This window comes from Clavelina lepadiformis, chromosome 3, assembly GCF_947623445.1.
Source record: "Clavelina lepadiformis chromosome 3, kaClaLepa1.1, whole genome shotgun sequence".
NCBI lineage: Eukaryota > Metazoa > Chordata > Ascidiacea > Aplousobranchia > Clavelinidae > Clavelina > Clavelina lepadiformis.
The window spans coordinates 7,116,657-7,143,473 of NC_135242.1; the positions used below are offsets into that span (position 1 = coordinate 7,116,657).

Here is a 26,817-nt window from a genome sequence, read left to right on the forward strand (position 1 = left end):
GGGGGTAGTTTTCCGAACACAAAAGCATATCACATCTTTAATTTTTATACCGGCCAAATGTCTTTATAGCATGGATGCTAATTTAATTGTCAATGGACTTTTCCATGGCGCAACTGTAACGGGTTGTTTGGATTAGAAAAGATATCAGAGCAGTTTTGAGAAAGTTAGTAATGCAAATGCTGATGTCATGACAAGGTTTCTCTGTTAGAAAGTATACGTTTATAAGTTTAATAAATGAAAAATGAGATCGATGAATGGGTGGAGAAATTAATTAGAGACAAAACCAACTGAAATGAATATGGTAAGTTTTTTGGACATATTTAATTTGTAGACAAATTTAATTTCATATTAAAATTATGGGCGTTAAATGAAAACTGCTTACGCCCCACTTTTTTGCGATCATTTCATAAAACCAATAAAAGGTGTGGTGTATTTAAATTTTGTATTGGCTGTTGGAAGCATTGTAGTAAGCTTATAGACTTCTACAACAGGCGGACACTGAGACGAACGTCAACACATCTGAATCTGGCGCAAGTAAACAAACACTAAATGGAGCCAGTGAGTTCAAATGGGAGGAAGTGGGCGATAAGATTCAGGACGATTATGAAAGAAAAATTTGGAATCACTTTTATCAGGAATTTCAACAGTGCTTTGAGGTTTGTAGCTGTATTTTTTCGTAAAATGGGAAAAACGTTTTTGCGTATTTGTTTTGATTAACGTTGTTAATGATACAGTTGCCACTTTCAAGGTATGTAGCATAAAACATAAAATTGATAGCACACGAGGCATGTCTGAATATTTCCATAAATGCATCATGCGTCATATATCAGCCCGATATGAAAATATATATTCCTTGCTGTGACCACAAAATTTATAGTTTATTCAATATTTCGCTATCGCGGTAAAAAATCCGTAGAAATATTGCAGTTGTGATTGCGCAATTTTAGGTCTTTAAACCAAACGGACAGCAGTGACCGCTATACATATTCCTTTACCAGGCGCATAACATGTGTTTTGATTTTAAGAAATAGCAATCTGTGCGCTTGTTGGTCTTGCTCATAGGTCCCCCGCGTAGTAGGAGCAAGTCAGTTTGTCAATCGTCTGCTTTGTCTTATAAAGGCGGTGGTTGATCGCGACCTACTATGTCGACATCGCTTCATCAGCGTTGGTTTTTCAAAGTTCTCTTCTTCAAACACAGGTTTTGTTGTAGTCTAATACTTTGACTTTTACCGGACGTCTGTGGTATACGGGATAAGACAAAACTAAAACCAAGTGGCGGGTAACGGTTTAGAATTCGGAACGCAAATGTTGAAGACGAAGCACTTGGAAGTCGTTTGTCAACAATAGTAATACCTTCTCGTCTCTCTGGCTTATTATAAAGTCAGCGCAGAGCTCGAACAATCGCGCACTAGACAAAGCCAGACCCAAAACCATGTAGACGAAGTTCAGAATAGGCCTCTGGCTATCAGACAAAAACACAAGAATAATTGCAGGCTGAGACTTGCTGTTACGAGATGGTATTAAAATTAAGGGTTTTACATGGTAGTGGTTGGAGCCGATAAGGAATGGAATGTGTGCAGAGATGAAATGGAGCGTATCAAACAAACAGGAAAGCCACATAGCACGATACCGAGGTGCGGTTACTTCGGTAATGCAGTGAAATTGTTAACACGCTGTTCAGTTATTTGGAAAACTTTTTATGCCATTAAGATTAATCGATCGTACGTAGAGGAAATCGTGCTCAGCGAAGTGATATTGTAATGTAAATAACGCCTCACTGTACAGTGAATTTTATGCAGGTATTTTAAAGGTTTTACCCCGTCTCAAATTGCTTGAATTAGGTTGCATTCTAAGCTTGTGTTAAACTTGTATAAGGCGTACATGATATAAAAAAACGTAAATAATCCGCTTATAGGCAAACAAATTAGCGTGCAAAAAAGATTATTAGCTGTAAGAAATTAGAATGACAACAGAGCTATGAAAAAGAAATTTTGAAGCAAAATTATTATTATCTATATAGTCGTTAATATTTCGTAAACACTTGAGTAGCTTTACTAAAAGTTAATAAGGACATGCTTGGTTGACTAAGCGATAAAAATAAGTTCTTATATAAAAACAATGCAAACCGCAGAAAATCGCGTCTGGCCTACAACCATAAATAAATCATCATCTTGCTGTAATTTGATGAAGCGATCGAGTTAATCCTCCACCAAGTGGAAACTAAAAAGATTAGATTTCAGTGATGCGGTAATTTCCATTGCAAAAATTCCTGGCGCAACCATTAAGTTAAAAGTTTAATACGCAAAACTTGTCTTTTGCATTTGTCGGACGAAGTATATTGTGTAATGCATTATCATTAACATTAATTTTTATAGAAGCAACCAGGAAGAAGCATCAAACTTAGCTTTTCACGCTTTTAGTCGGACATTTATACATAAAAATTTATTTTTTAGAACTGTCAACTGGGTCCGCAACTATGGTGTTTTAATGGAGCGATGTGTCACCCTAAACGTCGCTGTTTTATGTTTTATACACGTCTACGTAGATCGTCGTTTTTATCCGCATTTGTCTCCTACATTTCCACACCTTTGTGTTGATCTGTCGCCTGACCTATTTATCGAAGGCAAATACACCGTCATCCTGCCATTTGGTTGAACACTTTTTGGTGTCTGTTTTAATGATTAAACGCTTAATCATGCGCATTTAAGAATCTATTATCTGTACGCACGCGACAGGCTCAGCCAGAGTTTGCCAAGTAAATAGAGACGTTTTGAGATTTCAAATTCTTATCACATGCGTTTGTCTATCACTATTGCGAGAAAGATGTAACAACGTGCCCCGTTATCAGTACGTTTCCGCCATCTTGGCAGTTATCGATCTGCCAATTTATATGCTTTTGTGTGCACTCTGTTGCTGTTTCATCGGAAATTACAATTCCAATTTCCATCGGAATTTCCAGTGCTGACAATAAAGTGTTGTCAGTTTGTTATTGAATTGTTAAACCAGAAAATCACTATTAAATTTTGACCATTAACTTCCGATATTATTGTCCATGTTTCCATCAATATGACTCAGTAATTCAAAATTTCATGTCCACCAAAGTAGGTCAGTATCTGTCGCAAATGTCATTTTATGACAGGATGTTTTTTAACTAAGTCGAACCCAGTTCACTTTTCTAGTGTAGAATGCCAAAAGAATTGTTCGGATATCAAGCAGTTCCTCTTGCGTAATATACTGGAATATTTCTGGATAGATTTTTCATCTTTTGTATAGGAGCTGTGAGGTATGTGAAAGTTAACATCGACTTCATGGTGTGAAAGCAATGTTGGGTTTGCCGTTAAGAGACAAAGCCCAGTCACCTGATGAGCTGTAATTGTGACGTTTTTTGTGGCGTTGCTGTTTGCTTAGGAGCAGACGCAGTGCTTTGTTTTATTCACGTTTAAGCAAACGAATACCATTTTGCTCAGTTTGGTTTAAACTAAAATTGGTGTTGTCCGCAAAGGGAGAAATTTAGTTTAAGTTATTTTTTACATTTTTCTGAGAGGATGAATTTTTAAGTGGGTATAGAGAAGAGATAAAATTAATTTTTAATTCACAAAGAAAAGCAAAAGTTTAAAAGCAGCACAGAGTCAATGCACTTCAAGTTCTTTGTTAAAAGTGAAAAGTTAAAAAAGTAATTCGAGCAGCCTAACGATCGCAAATCCTTTATCTTTTTTTCTTGTCCAAACAAGTCGTGTTTTGTTGCAAATAAGAGCAATTCAGTTTGATTAGGTTGTCAATGAATTTGTCTAACTTTCAGTAAAATGCAATTTGTTAGCATTGTTAAAAACTGATTGCCTTTACCGTTTTTGGACGTAATTAACCGTCTGATGCTGAAGATACCAGCATTGATGGTTGTACAAGCATGTAAAGGATTCAGTTGTTTCAAATTTGAACTTCGTTAAAGAACTGTTCGTATAGTAAGATTTCAAAAGCAGGGTTTTTGTTGATATGATTGGCATAAAAATCATACTCCGAATTCGAGATGCTGATAGCTTAGAAGCAAAAGTTTGCAAAACAAGTTGCTCTAGAAATATTCTCTGAATCTGGTTTATGATGGCTAAATTTTGAATTTGCAGGAAAAATACATATCGTTTATTTTTCCACAAAATTAAAATTTTGTTCACGACTTAAGTATAGCATCTCTGTGCACAGATGTTAAGTTATCAGATATCCCCGAACAGCCAAGTTATCATTATTTCCGGATAAGCCATGGGAGATAATAAAACAACTGATCCCGGGGGCAACTCCGGTGCCAACATTTCTCAGGAGGAAGTTATCATTCCAACTAAAAAGCCTCCTTTGTCGAAATCACGCACGGAATTGAGTAAAGCCGGGAAACTAATCAAGCAGGCGACAAGCATCATTGGAAATTCAAAGCCAGGAAAATCTTTGCGTAAAAAGTCCATTGCAAGCGACACATCTTCCTCCTCTAAAGAGTCGATCATCGCCAGTATTCAAAGTGAGCCTACTCGGGAAACAATTAAGCCTTTGTTGTCACCCATTGCGGAGCAGAACGCGTCGGAAGACAACGGGGAAGATGATAAAACATCAGAAAACACATCTGGTGGTGATGCGGACAACGATGATATCAGTGCTTGCAAGAAAACGGAAAACTCTCCCATTTCTGAGAACTTTCAAGCCTCGTCGGCTCTCCAAAGTCGAGAAAAATTATTGAAAAAATTGTCTGGCCGTTTGTCCGCATCGTCTTCATCAGGGTTTACTGCGCGCGAAACGGATGCTACGTCATCGATGACGTCAGCATCATCGCATGGAAGTGTGGCAACGACTTCAACGTCATCGTACCCGACAGTTTCCGGACCTTCGCGTACCACACGTTCGGATTCGACCGTTCAAAATCATCCGCCACCTATTTTTCGCCGTACCAGCACCCAGCAGACCTTACCTGTAGGTGATGCAAACAGTCGTTTGCTGAAGATGGCGTTGAGCCGAGAATGGTCTCAAATGGAACTCGCACTTCGTTACATGGCTAAATCAGATCCTGGCCTTTTTGTGGTGGATGATGTGAGTGTTGTGCAGACGGATTCGCCGTAAACAATGAAGCATTTCTAGTTTTGCTTCAACTATTAAATATCCTTCTCATTTACCCATTCGGTTTTATTTTAACCTGGATATGTTTGTAATTCCAAAAAATTGTTACTTTTTTATATTCATTTGTTCAGGATACCGGAATGAACCCACTCATGCTGGCAGCCAGGGACAATCGCATCGGCGTCGTTGAAAGACTCATAGAAATGGGAGTCAACGTAAATGACAGGGCGAGGGTAAGTGCGTGGTTGTCATTAGTCTCCTTTGTCTTCATTCACCTGTAAGACACTTTTTATGAAAATCTCATAAAAGGTATTGTGCCAATACTTGTTATCGTAAAATGTCACGCAATTGAATATCGCAGAATAAGCAAGTACAACACTATGACGTATACCGAGAAGAATTCCCAGTTTGTACTTGGCGTTCGCGTTCTATTTCTTTTTATCTCATTCTCTGCCTGTTTCAAGGTCATTAATACTTAATATGAGAAAATTTCAGGTCTATACGCAGTTGAATTTAAGAACTTGTTCATCTGGCGCTGAAAACGTGTGTAATGTCCTCCGTACTGTTATTAATATTTCAATTTAGATTCTTAAACAAAATTTGATACAGAACAAACTGATCCCACGTAACTACGTCAAACAAAAAACATTTAAACGGAGGACTTGTAGCATGAACAAACGTGGTCTACAGTATGCGTTGTTATTCTCATACCCCTTGTGTTACCGCCTGTCAATCAACAGTCGATTTTATACATTTATTTTCCGATTTTGCCCGTAAAAAATAAATTTGGAATTGATTCGTTTTAAGGTATTTACATTAACAACAAAGTATTGACGGAGTGGGTTATGGGTACATAAGGGTTTTTAGTGTCAATGCTTCACAAACTATTTACACACTTGGCGTCTTAAAACCGTAAAGATATTTTGTAAATATCACCGACCGTTAATTCAAAACACACGAAGCTGAAGCAGAGCAGCATTTTGGCACTTCTATGGATTAATAAACCATGTTTTCCACGCAACGTCAACATTTTTAGTGGAGGCAGGTACACCAAAATAATATTCTTTTGCGTGATTCAATTCAAACCGGTTTCCAGAGCCTGTTTCAGCGATTTTTATTGCAATATTTGGTACTGAAATCTAAGGATGCTTCATGTCAACACAAATGCTTTCGTTTCATCAACTCGGTCCAATTTACGTTTCAAATTCCTGAAAAACATCTCAATACTTTCTTTTCGTATTTGAAATAAAGAGGCTTATGAACTCCAAAGTGCAACATTTTATTCAATTCTTTAAATATATAGTGCAATCGTTGTAAGAACTCTTTCTAAGCCTGCTGCCGTTTGCTCAGCTAACACGAACACTGTTGAATTATGGATATGGGTTTGGTTATATATTAATTCCTCAATAATATTAAACTCAAAACTTGCAGTGTTCGTGACAATTTTTAACCGTGTTTGAAATCGTTGAAAATGTTTGTTAGAAAACACTTACCATGCATGGTGAAAAGAGTAAACAAAGAAAGTTAGTGATTAATTTTTCTTACAACTGCGGCGTTTAGGGGTCTTGTGACATTCGTAATAATTAACAGTGGATTTGTGCTGTTTCAGGACGGACAAGCCGCTATTCATTTCGCCGTTGGCAACGGCAGGGAGGAAATTGTCAATATGTTGGTCAAGAAAAGAGCAGATCTCAACCTTAAAGGAGGAGTTAGTAATTTTCTTATACTAATGCCAATTTTTGGTTGTCATAACCACAGGGTTAGCAGTAAAATCAGAGTTAAAGGACTCTAACTTAAGTTCAGTGCGATCATGTAAATTGCATTATCGGCTTTGCATAATACCTTTCTCGGCATTGCAACAATATCATATATGTTGATGCAAGCACATTCTCCAATATGGAGAAACGTAAATTTAGAAATAAAAAGAACGTGAATAACCGAAGACCTTACGGGGTGAGTGAAATACCATGATCGTTTTGTAAACTTAGTTTGGTGAGATTTTAACCTTTATTTTGTCTTTTCGTGATGTTGGCTTGTTAAAAATGATGACATTTATTAAGAGGCTATATCAAACGCTTACTTTTTGTAGGAAAAGGAAAATCTGCCCTTGCACGTTGCAAGTTCAAGATCTGGAAATAATTCAGTTTCGATTGCGCAGACTGTGCTTCGAGCGACCAACAAATCAAAGAGATTGGAGCCAAATAGGGTATTTATATACTCAAATCTTTATCTCACATCTTCCCACATTGCCCTTTGGCGTTCACTGTCCTTTAAAATGATAAACGCTTAAAATTAGGTGAAGTTATAACCGTATTAATTTCTGTTTAGGACGGCAATATTCCATTGTTTCTCGCAATTGAAGCCAATAACCAGAGCGCATACAAGGATTTGCTTTCGTCCACCGCTGAAGACCAGCTGCGCTACCAGCATCCCAACACGGGCAGCACAGCTCTGCACATGGTGTGTGAGAAGAGGGATGCAGAAATGGTCCGGCATTTATGCAAGAAGGGCGCCTTGGTCAATATACAAAACGTGAGTTTTTTTTATAGACTTCATTTTCTAGTCAGTCTGCTCATGCAACTAAAATCCCAAAAATTCCGAACAAGCACATTGGCGTGGTGATGTGAAATCTGCTTTATGATCTAAAATTGATTACCGAGGTACAAATATGTGAAACATCGCGGCGAATGATTTGCCTTAAAAATAAAGCAAGAAATTTTAACACGTAAGCTTAACTGAAATGTTTTATGCAATAATAATGGGTAAAGTTTTTAGGTTAAGTATAAATTTATTTTTTTAATAGAAAGAAGGAGTCACTGCCTTGCATGTAGCAGCAACCATGGGCGACCTTTTGATTGTAGAATGCTTGCTTTCTCATAACGCAAGCCCAGAGTTGTTTAACAAACAACAACGAACGCCGTTGCACGCCGCTGCAGAAAAAGGTAAGTCATTGAACAAAAACTTTTGCGCTCTTTTGAAAAACTCTGCATTCTGTCAAAATTGCGGCAATACAGAATAACAAACTCAGTTTTGGCTGTTTGTTAGTTTTATTTAGCTTATTTTAGATTTTGATTTCAACATATGTTATACCTTTCATCCCGATACAGGTCACACAACTGTTGTAGAGTTGATAGCTGAAAGGTTTCCCGAATCAGTAATGAGAAGAACTCAGGTATCAGCATAAAAGTATCGGACATGTTTATGAAGCAAATTGTAAAAAACGGTTTACTTTAGAGTTTATTCAAACGATTAAAAGCACCAACTTTTTAGCCTTGCATTTATTTTTTTTCTGCATGGTTTACAGGATGGCAGTACATTAATGCATATTGCTTCTGAGTGTGGCCACCCCGACACCACTATCGCATTCCTCAAGAAAGGAGTCCCTCTCCACATGCCAAACAAATCAGGTGACGATTTACTTGCGGTTACCATATCGCAACTTGACAAAGTTTTCTGTTTAATCAAACCTGTAAAAGCCTTCAAGGAGGTATTTGCTTCGACTACAAAATGTAGCAAACTCAGTGAAATGTTATCGCAAACGTGGCGCTCTATGTAAAGCGCATATACCAAGGTTCGCAATCAGCATGCTTACCGTTAACGGTATACAAAAGCCATTACCTAGCAGCTGTAGTCCTGTATTTACTTTCTTTTATTTCTAACATCTCGATAATAATTAATCCGCCAATAACATATTAATTTATCTCCAGGGGCGGTTTGCTTACATTCAGCGGCAAAAAACAACCATGTTGAAGTTGTGCGCACCTTACTGATGAAGGGTGCTCGCGTGGATGCAAGAACCAAAGTATGTCGTTAAAATCATAAAATCTATCTTTTATTGTGAAACCGTTACCTAAATTTACTGGACCACCAAGTGCTTTATAGACTGTAGAAGCATGAAAATAAACCTTTTCTCCCTTAATGGTTAGGACGAACTTACACCACTTCACGTGGCCGTAAAACATTGCCGCCCTATGGTAGTTCAGATGCTGTTGGGTTTTGGAGCCCCAGTGCAGATTAAAGGAGGAGAGAAACAAGAGACACCATTACATTTAGCTGCCCAAGTTCCAAACGGTATGTTTTAAAAATGGTTTGATCTTACACTTTGGAAATCTTGTGTGGGCTAACAATAACATAAAGCCAGGAGAAAAAATAATGAAAATACAACTATAGCACACGAAGACGCGCTTTATTTTTAGATTACTTTTTAAAGCAGTTAAAACGATATGCTTCATGAAAAGACATGTTTACCCTGCATAACAAAAGTAGATACAAATGATGCAATAAATCGATTACTATTTATTACTCACTATAATATAGTATCTTCTTTTTACACTATCCGTTTTGCACATCTATTTGATACAACACACGGATAAGTAGCGCCACTTTGCGGTAGTAACGTCACGTTTGTTTTTGTTTCAGGTGAACAAGTTGCTGAAATGTTAATTAAATCTGGTGCCAACGCAAACTCTGCAAGAGAAGATGGGGAAACTGCAGTGCATATGGCTTCGAGGAAGGGAAACCTGAACACGTTAAAATTACTTCTTGACGAAGACGGCGACTGCAGGACTAAGTCAAAAGTAAGCACCATACACCTTACCTGTTGGTAAATTCTATACTATTGAGTAAGGTATGAAGAAGAATAACGGTCTCTTTTAGGCTGGCGAAAATGCCCTCCACATTGCTGTTCGTCACTGCATGGGGGAGATTGTAAGTCACATGATCAAATTTCTGGAAAAAAAATACTCGAGATACGAAGCGACAATGTGTATTAACATGGAAAATAAAGTGAGCTGAATCACAAAATTTTGAACAGTTTAAAAATGTTGCACATGCTCGATCTTTTAATTCAATGTAATGATATAATATATCTTTTAGAAAGCTCTGAAAGAGCTTGAAATAAAATATATGTTGTTGGTATCTTCATTACAATATACAGGAAGGCGAAACGCCGGTACATTTAGCGGCGGAACTTACCAAAAGTAGGGCACATTCCGAGAATGAAGAAGTGAAGATTATTTCTATTCTGCTTGATTATGGAGGAGATATTAACATCTGCACAAAACTAACGCAGGTCTGTTGAAACTCCTTGCCAACAACTCTCAAGATTTGTAAAGTCGCAACTTGTACTTTAATATTCGTATTTGCTGAGAATGTTCTATGGTGTTAGCTAAGAGTAAAACCACCCTCGAATATACACAAATATGTGCAGGAAACTCCTCTTCACTACTGTGCGAGGGAAGGCAACAATGATGCTTTGCAAACATTCCTGGACCACGTTGGAGCTCATCACGAAAAGATGCCATCTATAATTAACCGGCAAGCAAAAGTAATCTTTAATCTACAACTTCATCCACTGGCATTTTAAAGTAACCACTCAGAGCTATCGCCATGAATTCAACTTAACTGTTTTTCAACAGAATGGTTGGTCGCCACTTCTATTTGCCAGCGATGAAGGTAACGAGAAATGCGTTGATGTTCTTCTGCAACACAGCGCAAGGGCAGACGTTTTTGATGAGGTAGGCTTATGTGATGAAGGCTTATACTGTTGTGTAAACGGGTTTTGAAAATGTGATGAGCTTGAAGTAAGCCTATCAAAAAACAGCCAAAGCTACCGTGACGCGACACCTAATCGAAAGACACTTTATCGAACGACACTTAATCGAACGACAGTTTATCGAACGACACTTAATCGAACGACAGCTGATCGAAACGACAGCTGATCGAAACGACAGTTGATCGAACGACACTTTATCGAACCGACAGTTGATCAAACGACACTTTATCAAACCGACAACTGATCAAAGCGACAGTTGATCGAATCGACTGTTGCTTCTCCCGCACACAGTCATAGCAAAACGTGGCGTACAGTTGCATTGTTTGCTGTAGAAAATTAAAATTTGGTGACTTTTCATAAAAAATGTTCAGCTATCTGTCCATGTTTGTTTGATAAAGTTGGATTTTGTAATTTTTGAGATATTGTGATATTTATATAATTTTGCTCTCTCCGCATTGAAGCGTAACGTTTTCGTTTACTCATTTACGCACCAATAACTTGACTAACTATTCTCTTTCGTTCTCTTCTCACAGCGGGGGCGCGGCGTAACAAGAAGAATTTCTAGAAATGTGTCACTTTTAGAAATACCTAATTTACACTAAATTCACGTTCTTTAGTTTTACAATTATGATGTATACAGGAAGCCAGATGATGTTTCTACTAACCTGTCAAAATCTCATCAGTCTACGATGCATAGTTTTCTAGTAATTAACGATTGCAAATGTGTGTGCGGGGTTGGCCACACCTAGTTTTTTTAGTAAACTCGCGAGCCTGGTTAGGATAGGGTTAAAAGATCCACAATTTATCGAAACAACTGACGATATGCACTGTTAAAAGCACGACAACTGACGAAGTGCACATTTCAATCGCATTCATTTAATTACAAGTTGTGTGCAATTGCTCGAAGATAACTTTTTATGTCAATATTCGTTGATTCATAATTTTCGACTATGCCCTTCAGCCGTTGGTTGACAGCGTCGTAGCGCTTCTTCCGAGGTGGGCCAGCAATTCCAGCACTCAATTGCTCAATTAACATTTCGTTGGAACCTTGTTCCTGATTAATTTTTTTGACGAGTCTGCGAAGCGTCGGATGGGATATTGAGACACGCTTGCTGAACGCATTGTGCCATCCTTCAATACTATTATTCGTTCGTGTAAGGTCATCTTGAACCCGGTGGAAGACATTCCAACACCGGATAGGAAATAGAGGTTGACGACGATTCCTGCGATACAATCGTCCAATCCAAGTAGTTTCGAAATAGTCAATGTATTCAGACAAGTGCTGCTCATCGTCGTCACTGAACGTGGCCAGGAAGTCCTCGAACCGTTGTACAACGTCTTCAGGCGGAACGAATGCCAGTGCCTGGAAGCATTTTATGCGAAGTTCTCGGTAACGGTGTATACGAGTGGCACCGTGCGATTTTCATCGACCAGCGCGTGTATCGTGTACAGCTGGTATCCAAGTGGGGCAACATCAAATGTACCGTCACAAAACCAATTAGCGCAGTTGTTCAGTATATCCAGATTCTTTTGAGACGCAAACATATAGAATTCGTTCTCATCGTCTTCCTCGACAACGAAGGCTTCTCCCCTCGGTTTCACGCGGAGTTCATCCATCAAGTCGTTTCCTTCTGGACATACGCGCTTTCGCTGTATCATCCGCTTTAATTATGTTGCTTTAGGGAGAGCACCAGCGGTATATACATCATAATTAGGGCCCGCAAAAGTCAATAAAGTCAAAAATTTTTAAGGACCTCGTCTGACCACGAATCAAAGAATAAAATTGTTTTCAGCACCTAGGGGATTGTTTCTAAGAAGTTTATAGGTCAAAATAAAGTCAAAATTTTCAATAAAGTCAAAATTTGTCAAAATATGGCTTTTTACAAAGTTTTTGTGTTTCTTGAGAGTAATTCTTGTAAAAATCCTCGTGGAAGCATTGTAAATCAGGAACTGCGACACAATTAAACCATATTTACCCATAAAAGCAGGAAATAAGTCACAATGCCCACTTGGATCAGCAGTAAGTTTTATCGCAAATTGTCCATTGTTTATTCATTGTTACGTATTTAAATAATTCTTATAAAACACTTCCTCTTCATAAACGTAGTATTTTCGAAGATCAACAGTTTGGATTTTAGGAATAGCCAACTGACATTCTGTAATACAAAAATGCCCAAGCAAGCTAAATCGTCTTCAGCAAAAGTTAGACAGATTTGTCGAGATTTTTCTGATGAATTTAATGCAACTCCCCGGGGTGATTTAAGGTGCAATTTTTGCGAGGTTATAGTGAAGTGCGATAAAAAGTATTTTGTTGAAAGCCACAGGAAAAGTAAACGCCATCAAGCTGGATTGGAGCAACAACAAGCATTCCCTGTTTAATTTGCTGTTTATTAGAATTTACCATGCGGATAAAATCGAGGCAAAGTGCCCTTTTCTCAAGGACAAAATAACACAAGCTACCTAAATCTATCGCCAAAAAACACGACGCACTTTTTATAATTCATAAAACACCTTGACTTTTCGACAAAATATTATGTTTGGGTAACTGGAGGAAGAACTGTGGCCTCTACAAATAAGCAATGTCGTTAGGTCAAAATAAAGTCAAAATTTGATAAAAATAAAGTCAAAAAAATTTTTTTTTAGGTCAAAATAAAAATGGCCCTAATCATAATTCATTAATGTACACCATTACAAAGACCGCACATCACAATGGCTTATTGTCTCAATGTTTGAGAAACACGTAAAAATCTTGCTTGAACTGTCGGTTCGATAAAGTGTCGTTCGATCAACTGTCGGTTTGATCAACTGTCGGTTCGATAAAGTGTCGTTCGATCAGCTGTCGGTTCGATAAAGTGTCGTTCCATCAACTGTCGGTTCGATTAACTGTCGTTCGATAAAGAGTCGTTCGATCAGCTGTCGTTTCGATCAGCTGTCGTTCGATAAAGTGTCGTTCGATAAAGTGTCTTTCGATAAAGTGTCATAGTACCCAAAGCTACAGTGGAAAATTAGTGTTGAAAACACTGATGTAATATTACTATTAATATTTTAACCATAAGACAAAAACAATTTCTTCCATTTAAATTGCTACTTTACAGAATGGGAAAGCAGCACTGCATTTGGCTGCAGAAAACGGCCATGATGAGATAGCAGACCGCCTCATCAGGAAAAATGCATTTATAAACGCAAAGACTAAACTGGGTCACACACCTTTGCATTTAGCGGCGCAAAGAGGCTACAACAACCTTGTGAAACTACTACTCAAGCCTATCGGGTCCGATCAAAAGGCATCTATCGAAGCATTGAGTCTGGTAATTACTAAATGTTTTACTTGTTATCATTTAGTATTACGATATACGTCATAAAGATGTTTAATGCTTTATTTTCATGCTTGCAGGACAAGAAAACTCCTCTTCATAAAGCGTCCGAGGACGGTAAAATTGACGTTTGCAAAACATTGCTGGATGCAGGAGCAGATGCAGAAGCTGTGGACAATGTGAGAACATGTGTTTTTTATGACGCGATTGTATGATCATTTCATAACATGGTACTTTCATAACAAAGTATAAACAATGGCAGCTTAAATAAGTTGAATAAGCTGAGATGAGTTTTTGGTTGTCTTTTTATTCATAAATCTTTGTTTTGTGCATAAAGTGTTAATGGAATTGTTTATAACTCTCACCCATTAATAGTAAAGTAAATCTTTACATTCTTTTTCATCTGATTTTCATTTGTGTAACACAGGATGGGCAAACGCCTTTGCATCTGGCAGCTGAAAACGATCACTCAAATGTGGTGAAGATGTTTCTCGTCCATCGTCGCGATCTTGTCACGACAGCGAATAGAAACGGGGCAACATGTGCGCATATAGCCGCATCAAAAGGCAGTGCTTCTGTCATAAAAGAGCTTCTTAAATCAAACAGGGACAGCGTCATCACGGCTAGAAATCTAGTTAGTGCTATACAAAGTACCGCTTAACAAACTTCCTCACTAAACTGTTAAGAAATAAGCAGTTAAGTATTACCTATAACTGAGATATATTTAGACTTCAAACGCCACAGCACTGCACCTGGCTGCTAGCAAAGGACACGCACAAGCTGTCAGGGAACTGATTTTAAATGGAGCAAGTCTCATTGACGAAGATTCGGTAAGAAATCTATCGACTAATACAATTTTTTTTGAAAGGAAACCACTGTTCACTTTTTCTCTATACTGTGTAGATGCCCACATTCCGCGAAACCGTATATTTTTTAAATCATACCTAAAAATGAATTATAACATTAGGAAGGAATGAACGCATTGCATTTAAGTGCTAAAAATGGCCACACTAACATCATAGAAGTCGTCATACAAAACAAAGGAGCAATACAGAGCGTCAATGGTATAAGTTTGAATGACTTGCTAAAGAAAGTGAGCAGCAAAACCGGTTTTAACGTTCTTCACGTTGCCACGCAATCTGGAAACGTAAGTGGAGCCTATGGTGTAACAACTGTAACATATTGTATAATAATGTACATATCCTTACAAAAGCTTTCCATCCACTAAATATTGTGCACATTGATACTGATTTAATTCACTTGAAATCACTGAAAACAGGAGGATTTCGCTCGAGAAATGCTCCGAAGGATAGTTGCTACTGAGCCAAGTCAGCTACCAGGAATAAAAATTGATGCAGCCAAAGACACTCTACTAGATGTAAGTTGCAATCTTAAATTTTACCGTGACACCACGTGCTCTTTTGCCGCATACCTAAGTTATTATTACTATTTACGATCTTCTTTTGTTCACAATGGAAACCTTTTTAGCACTGTTTCACCCCCCTCCACTTGGCTTCACAATCTGGTCACGTCAACTTGGTTCGAATGATACTAAATCAGCCCGGGGTCAGCGTCGAAGCATGTACCAAAAAGCAGGTACGGTACCGCCCCGATAAAACAACTAAGCAACAGCACCAGATAAAAGACTTTTTAATGAGCAGAATACGTTTATTGTGGTGTTACCACTGTACAACAGCTGAAAGCTATCAATTCCATATATAATACTGCAGAGACTGACGCCGTTGCACTTGGCTGCAAAAAGCGGTTACGTCGCGGTAGTCGGACTTTTGTTGAGTAAATCTATCAATCAGCTTGAATGCGTCGACGAGCGAGGCTGTACTTGCCTACATTACGCCGCCGCATGTGGTCACGTGGACATGGCCTCTTTACTTCTTGGACAGGGTGCGAACATTGAGTCACATGACAAGGTAGAATTTCAAATAAAGGTTTTTAACTCCACCCTAGGCCTCGGTTAAAAGAAATGATTTAAGTAAATTATGTTGCATGTTAGAGCGAACAGACACCCTTACATCTTGCGTCAAAATCGGGCTCTTTAAAGATGGTGAAACTATTGACTGAAGCGGGAGCTCCCACTACGGCGGAAACAAAGGAAGAAAGGAAAATTCCGCTGCAGTTTGCAGCCGCCGCTCGTCACTACGTAAGATGATATGCAACAAAAGCTACATATAATAAAGCAATAATACGCTAGTCGTGTTGTATTTATTATATGGAAATGATAATGAAAGCAAGTAGCTTCATTATTTCATACGCGCAGTATTCCTTTTTCTGTTCAGAATATTGTCAGCTACCTTCTTAAAAAAGAGCACGATACCTATAAACTAATTGAAGACAAAACATTTGTATGTGACCTGATGCTGGTGGCAAAGTCTCCAGTTTCAAGGAGAAAAACCCGTTCTAAAGACTCTTCATCATTTTCTAATCCGTCCACGGGGCCGGAAGCTATCCAGGCCAACAACATGGATATACTAGAAGAATTTATCCTCTCCGCATCCGCCCCGATTGATGCTGCCGCAAAGTTATCTCGAGCCTTTTGTCTTTCCAGCAATAGAGAGAAGGAGCAAGCAACCCCGCTCCTGGACTGTGCCAATTATTGTGAAACCCTTGCCGTAGACTTATTGGAAATTTGTAGGTGTGTTTAAAGGAAACTACAAACCTTTCAAAATTATACTTCGCGTGTGGAACGTGATAAAGTCTGTTATTATATGTAGTGCATCAAACGGAGCAGATGATATCCTGAAAGCTAATGACAACAAATCGAATCCTTTCCTAGATGTTTTAATTGAATGTGAACAGAAGAACGTCATCGCCCATCCTGCCGTACAAACATATCTTTCCAATATTTGGGTATAAAATTATCGATTTTACCAATTAAAACCGATAACCGGAGTCAATCGAGTATTTAACCGAGTTAATGAAATTGATTTAAGCTCGGAAAACTCAACCTGTCAGATTGGAATCTTTTTGTCTTATTCTTTGCCATACTTATATTGCCTTTTATCTGGTTGTACCTCGCACTGCCCATCAATTCACTACATCGCATTCCTATCATTAAATTTATGGTTTATCTCGTCAGTCATCTTTATATGGTGGGTGGATCTGTTGTATGAAAGTGTTTTTCCTTTAAAATACCTTTATGTGTTGTATTTTGGACTAATGTTTCTGTGTACGTATTAGATGACCATCTTCATAATTACCGTCGCCATACCAATTACACCAATTAGTGTACAGGCTGACCTTATACCGCAATGGAACGAATGGTTGCTACTTGCTTGGATGTCCGGGGTGCTTGTCAATGAAATCACAAGTCCAGGCAAAAGGACCGGTCTTGCAAGGGTAAGCAAAAATAGGCCTAAATGGCTTTTAAGCTATGATTGGCTAAGATGTAGCTTGTGATGTACATATTTGCTGCGTATTAACAAAATGACAAACGTTACAAGTGATCTACAGACTAATGTGGTTCCTAGGTAGGTCTAACTCACTAATTGTACATTGGATCTTAGATAAGGATTGTCATCTTAATTCTTTTCGCAATTGCGATTCTGGTTCATCTTATTGCCTTGGCATTCCCCTTCAGCGAAAATTCTTCTGACACGACCAACAACACACGATTGGAAATCATTTACATTCGAAATCTCTTTTTGTCAGCGGCTATGACGTGTGCTTTTGTTCAACTGTTAGAATTTTTAAGGTAATCTTTTTAAGACAGCCTCAAACAGACTGATTAATAACTTGACATTTTGTAGATGACCAAAATAAAATCATTTCTCAAAAAACAACAAGATCGTAAAACTTTATAGCGATAAAACGTTGGCCTTTAACAATTTTAATTTTGTAGTTTTCATTATTTATTTGGTCCATGGTCGATAATCATCGAAGGTCTTCTGAACGACCTGATCAAGTTTGGTGTCATTCTTCTATTATTTATTGTGAGTGACTTTGACTTTGTTTTCAAAATTTTGCCTTCAATCTTATTGGTTTAATTGAGCTTGTATGCTGTAATTTTTATATTTTCTACCATCCCGGTCAAATTAACTTTTTTATGAAGGTGGCCTTCACTATGTGGCTGGCAGCCGTTTACCAACCAGTTTACGCAGATGTAAGCAATGCTACATCAATCGTAGGTAAGTCGTATCGCAGCATATTTGGAAAGCATCAAACTTAAACTACAGATTCCCTTCGCAAAGAAAGAAAACTAACCTGGAGTTGTACAGTATAAATAGTCCTATTTCAGATAAACCCATCAGGCGGCATATTGCAATGCTATTGTAAATATATTTTGAAATGATTGTTAACTTTTAATTCATTTCTACCTAACGTTGGATTAAGACAGTATTTTTAAACATTTCTTCAGCTGGTGGCGATGGTTCTGCTGGAGCAAAAACGCTAAATCCGTTGGACACTTTTCAGATCCTCTTTTTTGCTTTGTTTGGGCTCATAGAGCCGGATAACCTGCCCCCGATTAACCGCAACCCTCTGGTGACGATTTATGTCGTTCAAATTGTCTTTGGCTTATATCACGTGATTACACTCATTGTGCTCATCAACCTTCTCATTGCGATGATGTCAGATACGTATCAACGCATTCAGGTGAAGAAATCTTTGCAAATGGCCAATAATCTTTATGTTTTAACATTTTCTTAGAGTCTTGAAACTCAAGTTCAGTTCAGCAAGTAAACTTCAGAACATATTTATCCATCTATCCAGACACGCAGATGTTAGTTATTTGTGAAAGATTCTGTTTAAACATTTTACGCTTGTTTGTTGTTACAGGCGCAGTCAGACACGGAATGGAAATTTGGTCGAGCTAAGCTAATCCGCAACATGAAAAAAACCAGCCTGTCTCCTGCACCTGTTAATCTTTTCGTAACCGCTTTTCATTATGCCAAGCTGCTAGCGAAACACAAAGGTACGATAATGGAAGGAAAAGTTGGATTTAATGATGTACATTTGAAGTTCATATTCGCAAAAGCTTTGTGAATTATCGCTTTTTATGAATAATTTTCTAAACTATGATTTTAGGCCGAGCATGTGACGTTGGTATTTATCATATGGATGATGACGAAACAGTGACGCCATACAAACATACGCCCGTGATCAGCAATAATCATATTGGAGTTTACCCAAGCCAGGTAGAAACAGAATTTACAATATTTTACCTTCAAAGCAAATAAAAGTCACCATTATCTTTGTTAATGAGCTACTCCCACAGGCATCTGGTGCAACAACCCCTGACGTTCATGTTGATAACATGGCGAGAAATTATCATCCAGAATTGGGCAACCGAAGAAATAATCTGCAAAACGTGGTGGATTGGAATAAGATTAGGCAAAAATACTTGATGCGAAAAGTGAGAGCGAAGTTTAGATCATTTCTTTACTTATTCTTTACTTATGTATACAGTATGTTTTATATAGTCGATATTGTCACTAAACTTTGTGCTGAACAAGTTCTGTGGTCTCGGAAGCATTTGTTTACTATTGTGTTGTTATTTTCATAAAATTGTTTAAAACAATTCTCTCGAAAATGTCTTTAAAACTGCTCGATACTTTTCATAGGGCAAGCAGAAATCGACCAACGACGCTTTCTTACTATTTCGTCGGGATTCAGACCTCAACGTCCAGTCCCAAGAAGATGAACGAAGACTCCGAACTTCAAATGTTGGCTCCAGCGACAGAAACGGTCTTTTGTCCCCCGCAAGCCATCCGAACGAGGTTCCCGAAATCACGTGATGAATGACTTGGAACACATAAGCCTACACAGTATATAATACAACAATAAACACTGTGCTAATAATTGTTTTTGTTACTAAGTAAGTGTTAACATTATCGTGCGTACTGCAATAGAAAAGTGTTTCTGCTAGTTACTGACGCTCTTTGACCGGAATTTACTTGTTTTGTAAATACTCTTCATAAGTTTTAGGAGCATTTTGCGTTCAGCAAAAATGTTTATGAAAACGACTAATTGGAATCACCGTAAAAAAGTTAGTTTAGTTGTTTGGAGAACGCACACTTTGAAATGAAACACAAGCCATATAATTTAGCATGCGCAATCATACCATTTCGTAATGAAATTTCTTTGATTTAGTTTATGTTTTAGTATATGCATCTATCTAACAATTCAAGCGACAGAAACCACAAAATGAAACTGTGAAAATAGAAACTTGTTCTCGGAGAAAATCATCGGCATAATTCTTTTAACGTAACGTTTATAAGCTTTTTATATTGAGTTTCAACCAAACCTGTTCAAGAAACGTAATTGTTGCCTCCTGTTCCATTGATTGGTTTTAGTCATTGTCCGCTCCACATGAATCAATAAAACTGTTATCAAATAGATTTTTCTCCAGTTTTATTGACTCTATATTCGCTATCTATGTATAAAACGTTATCTGATTTGCAGGTAGGTTATATGAAAAAGCCACCACCCACAGGTTTTAACATTTAAAAAAATCCCAATTCCTGTAACCGCGTAACGTATTATAGGGCTGACAAAATGCTGTCGACAAGAACAGCAAGCTCCGAAGAAATCACTCATGCATAATTAACGATAGCAAAAATATCATTCGTCAGTATTTTGTCTCTGTAGTAATCAATACAAATTTTACATGGAACGAGATGACAAATCGAGGTCCACATTTCTAACAGCTTCTCATGAACAGCATACAGCGAGAGGAAAGCCGTCGGCTGGCCAGCATTATATGTAGTTTATACAGTATATGGAACCCATAAAACGTTCGAAAAGCTGGTATGTTATATCTGCTGCCCTGATCAATAATGCGCCAACGTATTGCGTGGTTTAATTGAGATTTACAAATTTGCTTCCGCGTATGGGTGGCGGTTTAATATAGACGCACGTTTCAAAATCATGCGCATAGTGGAACTAATGGCGACAGCTATAGTCTTTAGAGTTATAGGCAGTTAAGAATTAATACTTACAGTTTATCTACATTTAATTTTTCGGAAAAAAGTTTACTGAATTTAAAAAGAACAGGATAACTATGGTAATAGGACATTAACTTAATCAACCGTTTTTAACAGACAACTTCGAATTTGTCAGCTAAGCTGTTAGACGACGTTACTAGCTGTTGTCTCACAACTACTGCCGACGTGTGAAAATTTAACGTTTTTTAAAGAAAATATTGATGAACTACTACCTACTGATGGCGTTAATACAAATTGGGGTGATATTTTTGCTAAATGTTGCAATGTGCCTCGCAACAAATCAATACTTCCCTGGTCTTGTTGGCAATTTTCTAAACCAACTCAAGGAAAGAAAAGATCGCAACAAGTTTCTCGAATATAATGAAGGCGCCGAAAATGGAAATCAGTCTTTATTGATGGACTATATCGATTACTTTCAAAAATCGACGGAAAATTCTGCCACAGAGGGTATTGTATTGATGCACTATATATAACTAAGCGATGTATGTAGGACAAATTGGCCTGTCGCATCTTCTTTATGGTTTGGTTCTAAATGGTTTTGTTTACGGTTTATAAAATGTAACAATGTAGAATATCAGAAATTTTTAAATGTACTGAAAGAGGAAATGACCCAAACCGATGCGAAATCCGCGTCAGAAGACAATAAAACCCGTAAATTTTCTGTTCAAATGCCACAAGTCAAGATACCATATGTAAGTGACACATATGAACTTTGCTGTATTCCAATTAGTAAATGTGATAATAAAGGGATATTCAGACTTGTAATGGAAAATGGGTATATGGCACCTGAACTTGAGAGGTTGACCCACTTCACTACAACAAGTAGCCTACTTGTCGAAATGTTTATTGCGGGTGATGATATATGAATCTCATGAGATCGTTGTCTACTTTTCTCACCCACACATTTTGACAAAACATTGGCACAGTAACAGCATAAAGACATCCATGTTACAGCGTTGATCTTAGTAGAAAGAAAAGCACAGAAAACCTGTGCATAACTCACGCAAGATAGGCAGGCACGACATTTACGTCACGACTTAAAACGGAAAACCGGAAGTCATTGGCACGCAATACCATGTATCACTGACGCCATGCTTCGCAAAGCAGATGTTCGAAAACAAGAATTCTACACTGTATTCGATCTGTATACTATAATATCCCCTTTATTATCACAAGTATATAGAAAGAATAAATCGTAAATGGTTTTTGTGCAAAAACGTAGAATTTATTTTTACAGGACGACACCTACCTATGCACTGCTATCGACATCTCCAGCAATGAAACGAAGACTCTGTACATAAGTAATTGATCATAAGCAATGCCTATGAGGGTCTATTATAACCATGGGTCTTTATATAGCTGATTTTAATATGGGTTTTGAATGCTCTATTTTGCAACACACACAGCGCAATTCATTCCCCACGCACAGCAAAGTGTAGCTCACCACCTTTTACTTTACGCCTGTCGTACTCCTGGATCGGATGCGGCGGCATGGTAAGTGGTTAAGATAAAATTGACTCGCCACCCTAACGATTGTGTTTACTTTTTGATTCCTTGTAAACTCTATAACTAAATGTTATACCTATAAAGTCAAACTCTCGATCTGTTCACGATTATAAAAATTAAGACGTCGCGTCAACGAACAAGCTACGAATTTTAGGAACTGTGGTGGCCCCATGGCGGAGACTGACAACCCAGAAACAAAACTCCCTCATGCAACTATCTGCGCGGACGGGGAAATAGAAACAATTTTATGGGCGTGGGCAAAAGGAGCACCTAGGTTGGAGCTGCCACACGGTGTTGGCTTCGAAGTTGGACCTAGCACTGGTTTAAATTTCTTAGTTTTCAACGCGCACTTCAAATCAAAGACTGTGGCCAACGGTAAAGCAATATGTGAAGCGCGGCACTGGCATGTTGAACCGATCCGCGACATAATTGCAAACAAACCACCCTATTATTCTTATTGTTGCAGAAAACAATTCCGTCTACAATACTGGAGTTACTGTCTCTGCTACTACTGAACAACAACCAAAAGTTGCTGGTATCTACTTGTCGATGTCTATGTTAGGGTCCGTACCACCCCACAAGAAAAAGAATTTCGACATAATTTGCAGGTCCAAAATATACATTTATATGTAATGTTCCAAAACTTGCATGTATGCCCCATACTTAATCAGATTTATTAAAAAGCATTTGCACAATAATTTGTACCTGTCCTTGCGATATACACCACGAATAAAATATTTCTGCAGTTATCATGGAGGAACTGTTATGCATCCATTTGCCTTCAGAGTACATACGCACGCCCTGGGATTTCGTGTATCTGGTTATAAAGTTTCCACTGGCATTGTTGACAGATGGATTGAAATTGGAAACGAAAATCCGCAACATCCAGAAGCATTTTATCCTGTTAAAGACAAGTTTTTGTCAATATCCAACGGCGATTGGCTGGTAAGGTGGCTGTTTATGTAGCCTATAAAAGAAAATTTGACATTTTCAATGGACGCAACCAAGTAGGCCTATGTTGTCTGTAATGCAGGATAATCATAAGCAACGTTAGGCTTACTGCCATGCCTTCTGAATGATGATATCATCAGACTCACAAGTAGAGCTAGCTTACCCTTATGACAGCAACAGAACGTACTGATAAAGGCTAACAACATCTTCTTTCCAGGCATCTAGGTGCGAAATGTTTAATTTTCGCAACCGTACAACTAACATTGGTATGAAGCATACCGATGAGATGTGTAACTTCTACATCATGTACTGGAAACACCGCGATAAGAACTCAGCGAAAGTGAAGACAATGATGTGTAAAAACGGATTTCCCTGGACACACTGGAGAAATAAATTTAACAATCTTCCGTTTTAAAAGCGAACTTCGCCCATAACTCGTGAAGAAAAGCGTATGTGCACATAGTAAACTATTACGTAGGCCAACTTGACCGTTTTTGTACGTGGTATACTGTTTACCAACAAATAAAACATTTTGGTGCGATCTACATTTCACAGTTTCTAAAACTTAGATTGGTAACATTAAGGATTAGCCTACATTTTGGCTGAGTTACAATCCTTATTTCACATAAAAATAACGTCGTCGTATCCCGTAAATTTTGTCAAATACCATGTTATATTGTAGGCTATGCTTAATTTCCACTTGACTTGACTCGCACTTTGGCGGATGAGGTGATTTTACAATAAAGTGATTCTGTTTAAGCGAGACCGAGAACGCTAAAATCTATCCATAAGTAAATAACAGGTTTGGCATTTTGATTTGCTTGGGGGTAGTTACAACTGAAGGTAGGCCTACCAAACTGATAGCCTATGACACAGAGCGATTCAACTAAGCCTATAGGCCTATAGGCTAAGCCTAAACCTATATAAGCTAGGTTGTTTCTAAAATAAAAAGATGATGAAAACGAAGCCCTGTAACAAGACTAAAAACTTAACAAGAACTTAGACTTAGAAATAACAAGCTTCTGTAACTTAGGCTACCTTGTATGATATGTCAACGTCAATTGGTGCAAGAGTTTCCGATGACGACAGCAATTGGGCAAATGACGTTGCACAATAACAAATAACAATATTTCGAATACCTATTGGGGAATCTCCCGCTATTACAGGCCACTACTTGCTTTTAATCGTGCCACCAACGATATAAAGAATCGTTGGTGCCACTTAGGCCTATAGGCTAATTTTCCAGCTATAATATTTGCTTTCAATAAAAGTAGTTTAACTTAGGCTTAATTGTGTTTAGGTCTAATAACACCATAAAAACTTTTTTTAAATATTAAATGCGCTATTAAGTCTTTAGGTGGCAAGACAACTTACGAAAAGCACGTATAGGTAATGAAACGTTTGAGACATGGGCGTTTAGAAATAAAAAAATTATTCAGCGATGCATAGCTTTGGTTCAACAAAAGAATTAGACTGAAAGTTGACGACAAAATGTAATTTTTCGTGAAAACCGCTTGCAATGGGAAGTTAGCATCTGTATAAAGTTATGTTAACTTACACTTAAAGCTTAAAGCAGTTCACCATCTTGCTAGCTAAATATCGGGAAAACGTTAAGTTCGTTTGGAAAATAGTTATTGGGTTTTTCGTACTTTCCACTTCATATATCAGTTGTCTTTTTGACACGGAGGTGCACAGACAGTCTTTGGAGACGTCTCTTCACCCTGAGCTATGCTTGTTCTCCGGTACATGTTTTTCTGGCAGCAGAATAAACTTAAATTTGCCCAAATGATGGATCAGGAACAGCTCAACAACAGAAATGTCTATCGTAATGCTTTTTCGTTGCGGCTTTAATCATAATAATAATAATAATAAAGGAATAATAATGAATAATAATGTAATAAAGGACGGTTGGCAAGCCTAACTGCAACGCAAGGGACTAATAAACGTCGCAAATGAAGGTTTTCTTACTACTGGAATGGAATCCAGTGTTTACCCCTCAGCCAGTCAACTATCTTTAGTAGGAATTTCGATAGCGGGTAAGCCCCCTTTAACAAAGGTCCAAAGAGCAATGCAAAGTGCAACTGTCAGACTGTAGCCTAAACCGCAGACAGCAGACCTGCAGAGTTTGTCATAACTAGGGCCATTTTTATTTTGACCTAAAAAAAATTTTTTTTGACTTTATTTTTATCAAATTTTGACTTTATTTTGACCTAACGAAATTGCTTATTTGTAGAGGCCACAGTTCTTCCTTCAGTTACCCAAACATAATATTTTGTCGATTTCAGACCCAAACGTAATATTTTGTCGAAAAGTCAAGGTGTTATATTGATTATAAAAAGTGCGTCGTGTTCTTTGGCGATAGATTTAGGTAGCTTGTTTTATTTTGACCTTGTGTGAAAAGGGCACTTTGCCTCGATTTTCTCCGCATGGTAAATTCTAATAAACAGCAAATTAAACAGGGAATGCTTGTTGTTGCTCCAATCCAGCTTGATGGTGTTTACTTTTCCTGTGGCCTTCAACAAAATACTTTTTATCGCACTTCACTATAACCTCGCAAAAATTGCACCTTAAATCACCCCCGGGAGTTGCATTAAATTCATCAGAAAAATCTCGACAAATCTGTCTAACTTTTGCTGAAGACGATTTAGCTTGCTCAGGCATTTTTGTATTACAGAATGTCAGTAGGCTATTCCTAAAATCCAAACTGTTGATCTTCGAAAAGACCACGTTTATGAAGAGGAAGTGTTTAGTAAGAGTTATTTAAATACGTAACATTGAATAAACAATGGACAATTTGCGATAAAAGTTACTGCTGATCCAAGTGGGCATTGTGACTTATTTCCTGCTTTTATGGGTTTAATTGTGTTGCAGTTCCTGATTTACAATGCTTCCACGAGGATTTTTACAAAAATTACTCTCGAGAAACACAAAAACTTTGTAAAAAGCCATAATTTGACAAATTTTGACTTTATTGAAAATTTTGACTTTATTGTAAATTTTGACTTTATTTTGACCTATAAACTTCTTAGAAACAATCCCCTAGGTGCTGAAAACGACTTTATTCTTTGATTCGTGATCAGACGAGGTCCTTAAAAATTTTTGACTTTATTGACTTTTGCGGGCCCTAGTCATAACTCATAACCTACCTGGCGTAACACTCTGTGCTGTTTTCTATGAGCTAGGTTAAAGTGGGGCACTCAATTTTCAACTGATTTAGAGATTGAGTTGTTCAAACTGTGTAGCTTAATCTACATAACAATGTGTAGCCGAATTGCTCACTTTCATTTCCAGTGTGTTGGAACATTTTTGTGCATTACACTTGGTTTTTTGGTTGTTTCGCGCACAAAATACCTTACTGAAAACAACCATAGACTACTCTGCAATCCGGACAGACGGTCTGTATTTCATGGCAGAATTTTCTCAAATCTCGGTTGTGCAGATA

General features: G+C 37.8%; 2 protein-coding genes and 1 long non-coding RNA gene across 8 annotated transcripts; 2 read left to right on the top strand and 1 right to left on the bottom strand.

The window, feature by feature from the left end:
• The first annotated feature begins 113 nt into the window (after window positions 1–113).
• On the top strand, window positions 114–20,312 carry LOC143448644 (uncharacterized). 4 transcript variants are annotated; one of them, XM_076948461.1, is made up of 37 exons: window positions 114–301; window positions 492–656; window positions 5,223–5,324; window positions 6,701–6,799; window positions 7,181–7,297; window positions 7,420–7,623; window positions 7,895–8,033; window positions 8,199–8,263; window positions 8,396–8,498; window positions 8,799–8,893; window positions 9,018–9,162; window positions 9,511–9,668; window positions 9,748–9,876; window positions 10,028–10,162; window positions 10,301–10,417; window positions 10,509–10,607; window positions 13,741–13,953; window positions 14,040–14,138; window positions 14,387–14,593; window positions 14,688–14,789; window positions 14,927–15,106; window positions 15,239–15,337; window positions 15,448–15,555; window positions 15,690–15,887; window positions 15,971–16,117; window positions 16,254–16,609; window positions 16,689–16,824; window positions 16,908–17,066; window positions 17,155–17,313; window positions 17,481–17,668; window positions 17,816–17,906; window positions 18,026–18,101; window positions 18,332–18,567; window positions 18,751–18,886; window positions 19,000–19,109; window positions 19,190–19,327; window positions 19,536–20,312. In XM_076948461.1, exons 1-37 carry the CDS (start codon window positions 293–295, stop codon window positions 19,707–19,709), a joined length of 5,193 nt encoding a protein of 1,730 aa, XP_076804576.1. In that variant the 5' UTR covers window positions 114–292; the 3' UTR covers window positions 19,710–20,312. The 4 variants fall into 4 exon arrangements, with proteins under 4 accessions (XP_076804576.1, XP_076804575.1, XP_076804574.1 ...); XM_076948460.1 differs by lacking the exon at window positions 114–301 and adding an exon at window positions 4,195–5,064 and having other exon boundaries at window positions 545–656; XM_076948459.1 differs by lacking the exons at window positions 114–301; window positions 492–656 and adding an exon at window positions 3,658–5,064.
• On the bottom strand, window positions 9,262–19,703 carry LOC143448646 (uncharacterized). The gene is made up of 4 exons (XR_013114473.1): window positions 19,570–19,703; window positions 19,137–19,273; window positions 9,689–9,819; window positions 9,262–9,611 (listed from the first exon to the last, which is right to left on the bottom strand). It is a non-coding gene; the product is annotated as an uncharacterized LOC143448646 (long non-coding RNA).
• Window positions 20,313–21,018: 706 nt separating the features above from the next.
• Window positions 21,019–24,140, top strand: LOC143448645 (putative peptidylglycine alpha-hydroxylating monooxygenase 1). Of its 3 annotated transcripts, none has more exons than XM_076948463.1 (8): window positions 21,019–21,365; window positions 21,489–21,610; window positions 22,156–22,219; window positions 22,325–22,412; window positions 22,579–22,799; window positions 22,891–23,032; window positions 23,171–23,369; window positions 23,593–24,140. In XM_076948463.1, exons 1-8 carry the CDS (start codon window positions 21,119–21,121, stop codon window positions 23,788–23,790), a joined length of 1,281 nt encoding a protein of 426 aa, XP_076804578.1. In that variant the 5' UTR covers window positions 21,019–21,118; the 3' UTR covers window positions 23,791–24,140. The 3 variants fall into 3 exon arrangements, with proteins under 3 accessions (XP_076804578.1, XP_076804580.1, XP_076804579.1); XM_076948465.1 differs by having other exon boundaries at window positions 23,210–23,369; XM_076948464.1 differs by having other exon boundaries at window positions 21,519–21,610.
• Window positions 24,141–26,817: the final 2,677 nt, after the last annotated feature.

Bases quoted from the DNA above. Each gene is read 5' to 3' on its own strand.
- LOC143448644 (XM_076948460.1), top strand. From the start codon at position 4,252: ATGGGAGATAATAAAACAACTGATCCCGGGGGCAACTCCGGTGCCAAC. The intron at 8,894-9,017 runs GTATGTCGTTAA...CTTAATGGTTAG, and splicing joins GCGTGGATGCAAGAACCAAA to GACGAACTTACACCACTTCA. The intron at 15,107-15,238 runs GTAAGTGGAGCC...CACTGAAAACAG, and splicing joins TTGCCACGCAATCTGGAAAC to GAGGATTTCGCTCGAGAAAT.
- LOC143448645 (XM_076948463.1), top strand. From the start codon at position 21,119: ATGAACTACTACCTACTGATGGCGTTAATACAAATTGGGGTGATATTT. The intron at 22,413-22,578 runs GTAAGTGGTTAA...TACGAATTTTAG, and splicing joins GGATCGGATGCGGCGGCATG to GAACTGTGGTGGCCCCATGG. The intron at 22,800-22,890 runs GTAAAGCAATAT...TTATTGTTGCAG, and splicing joins ATCAAAGACTGTGGCCAACG to AAAACAATTCCGTCTACAAT.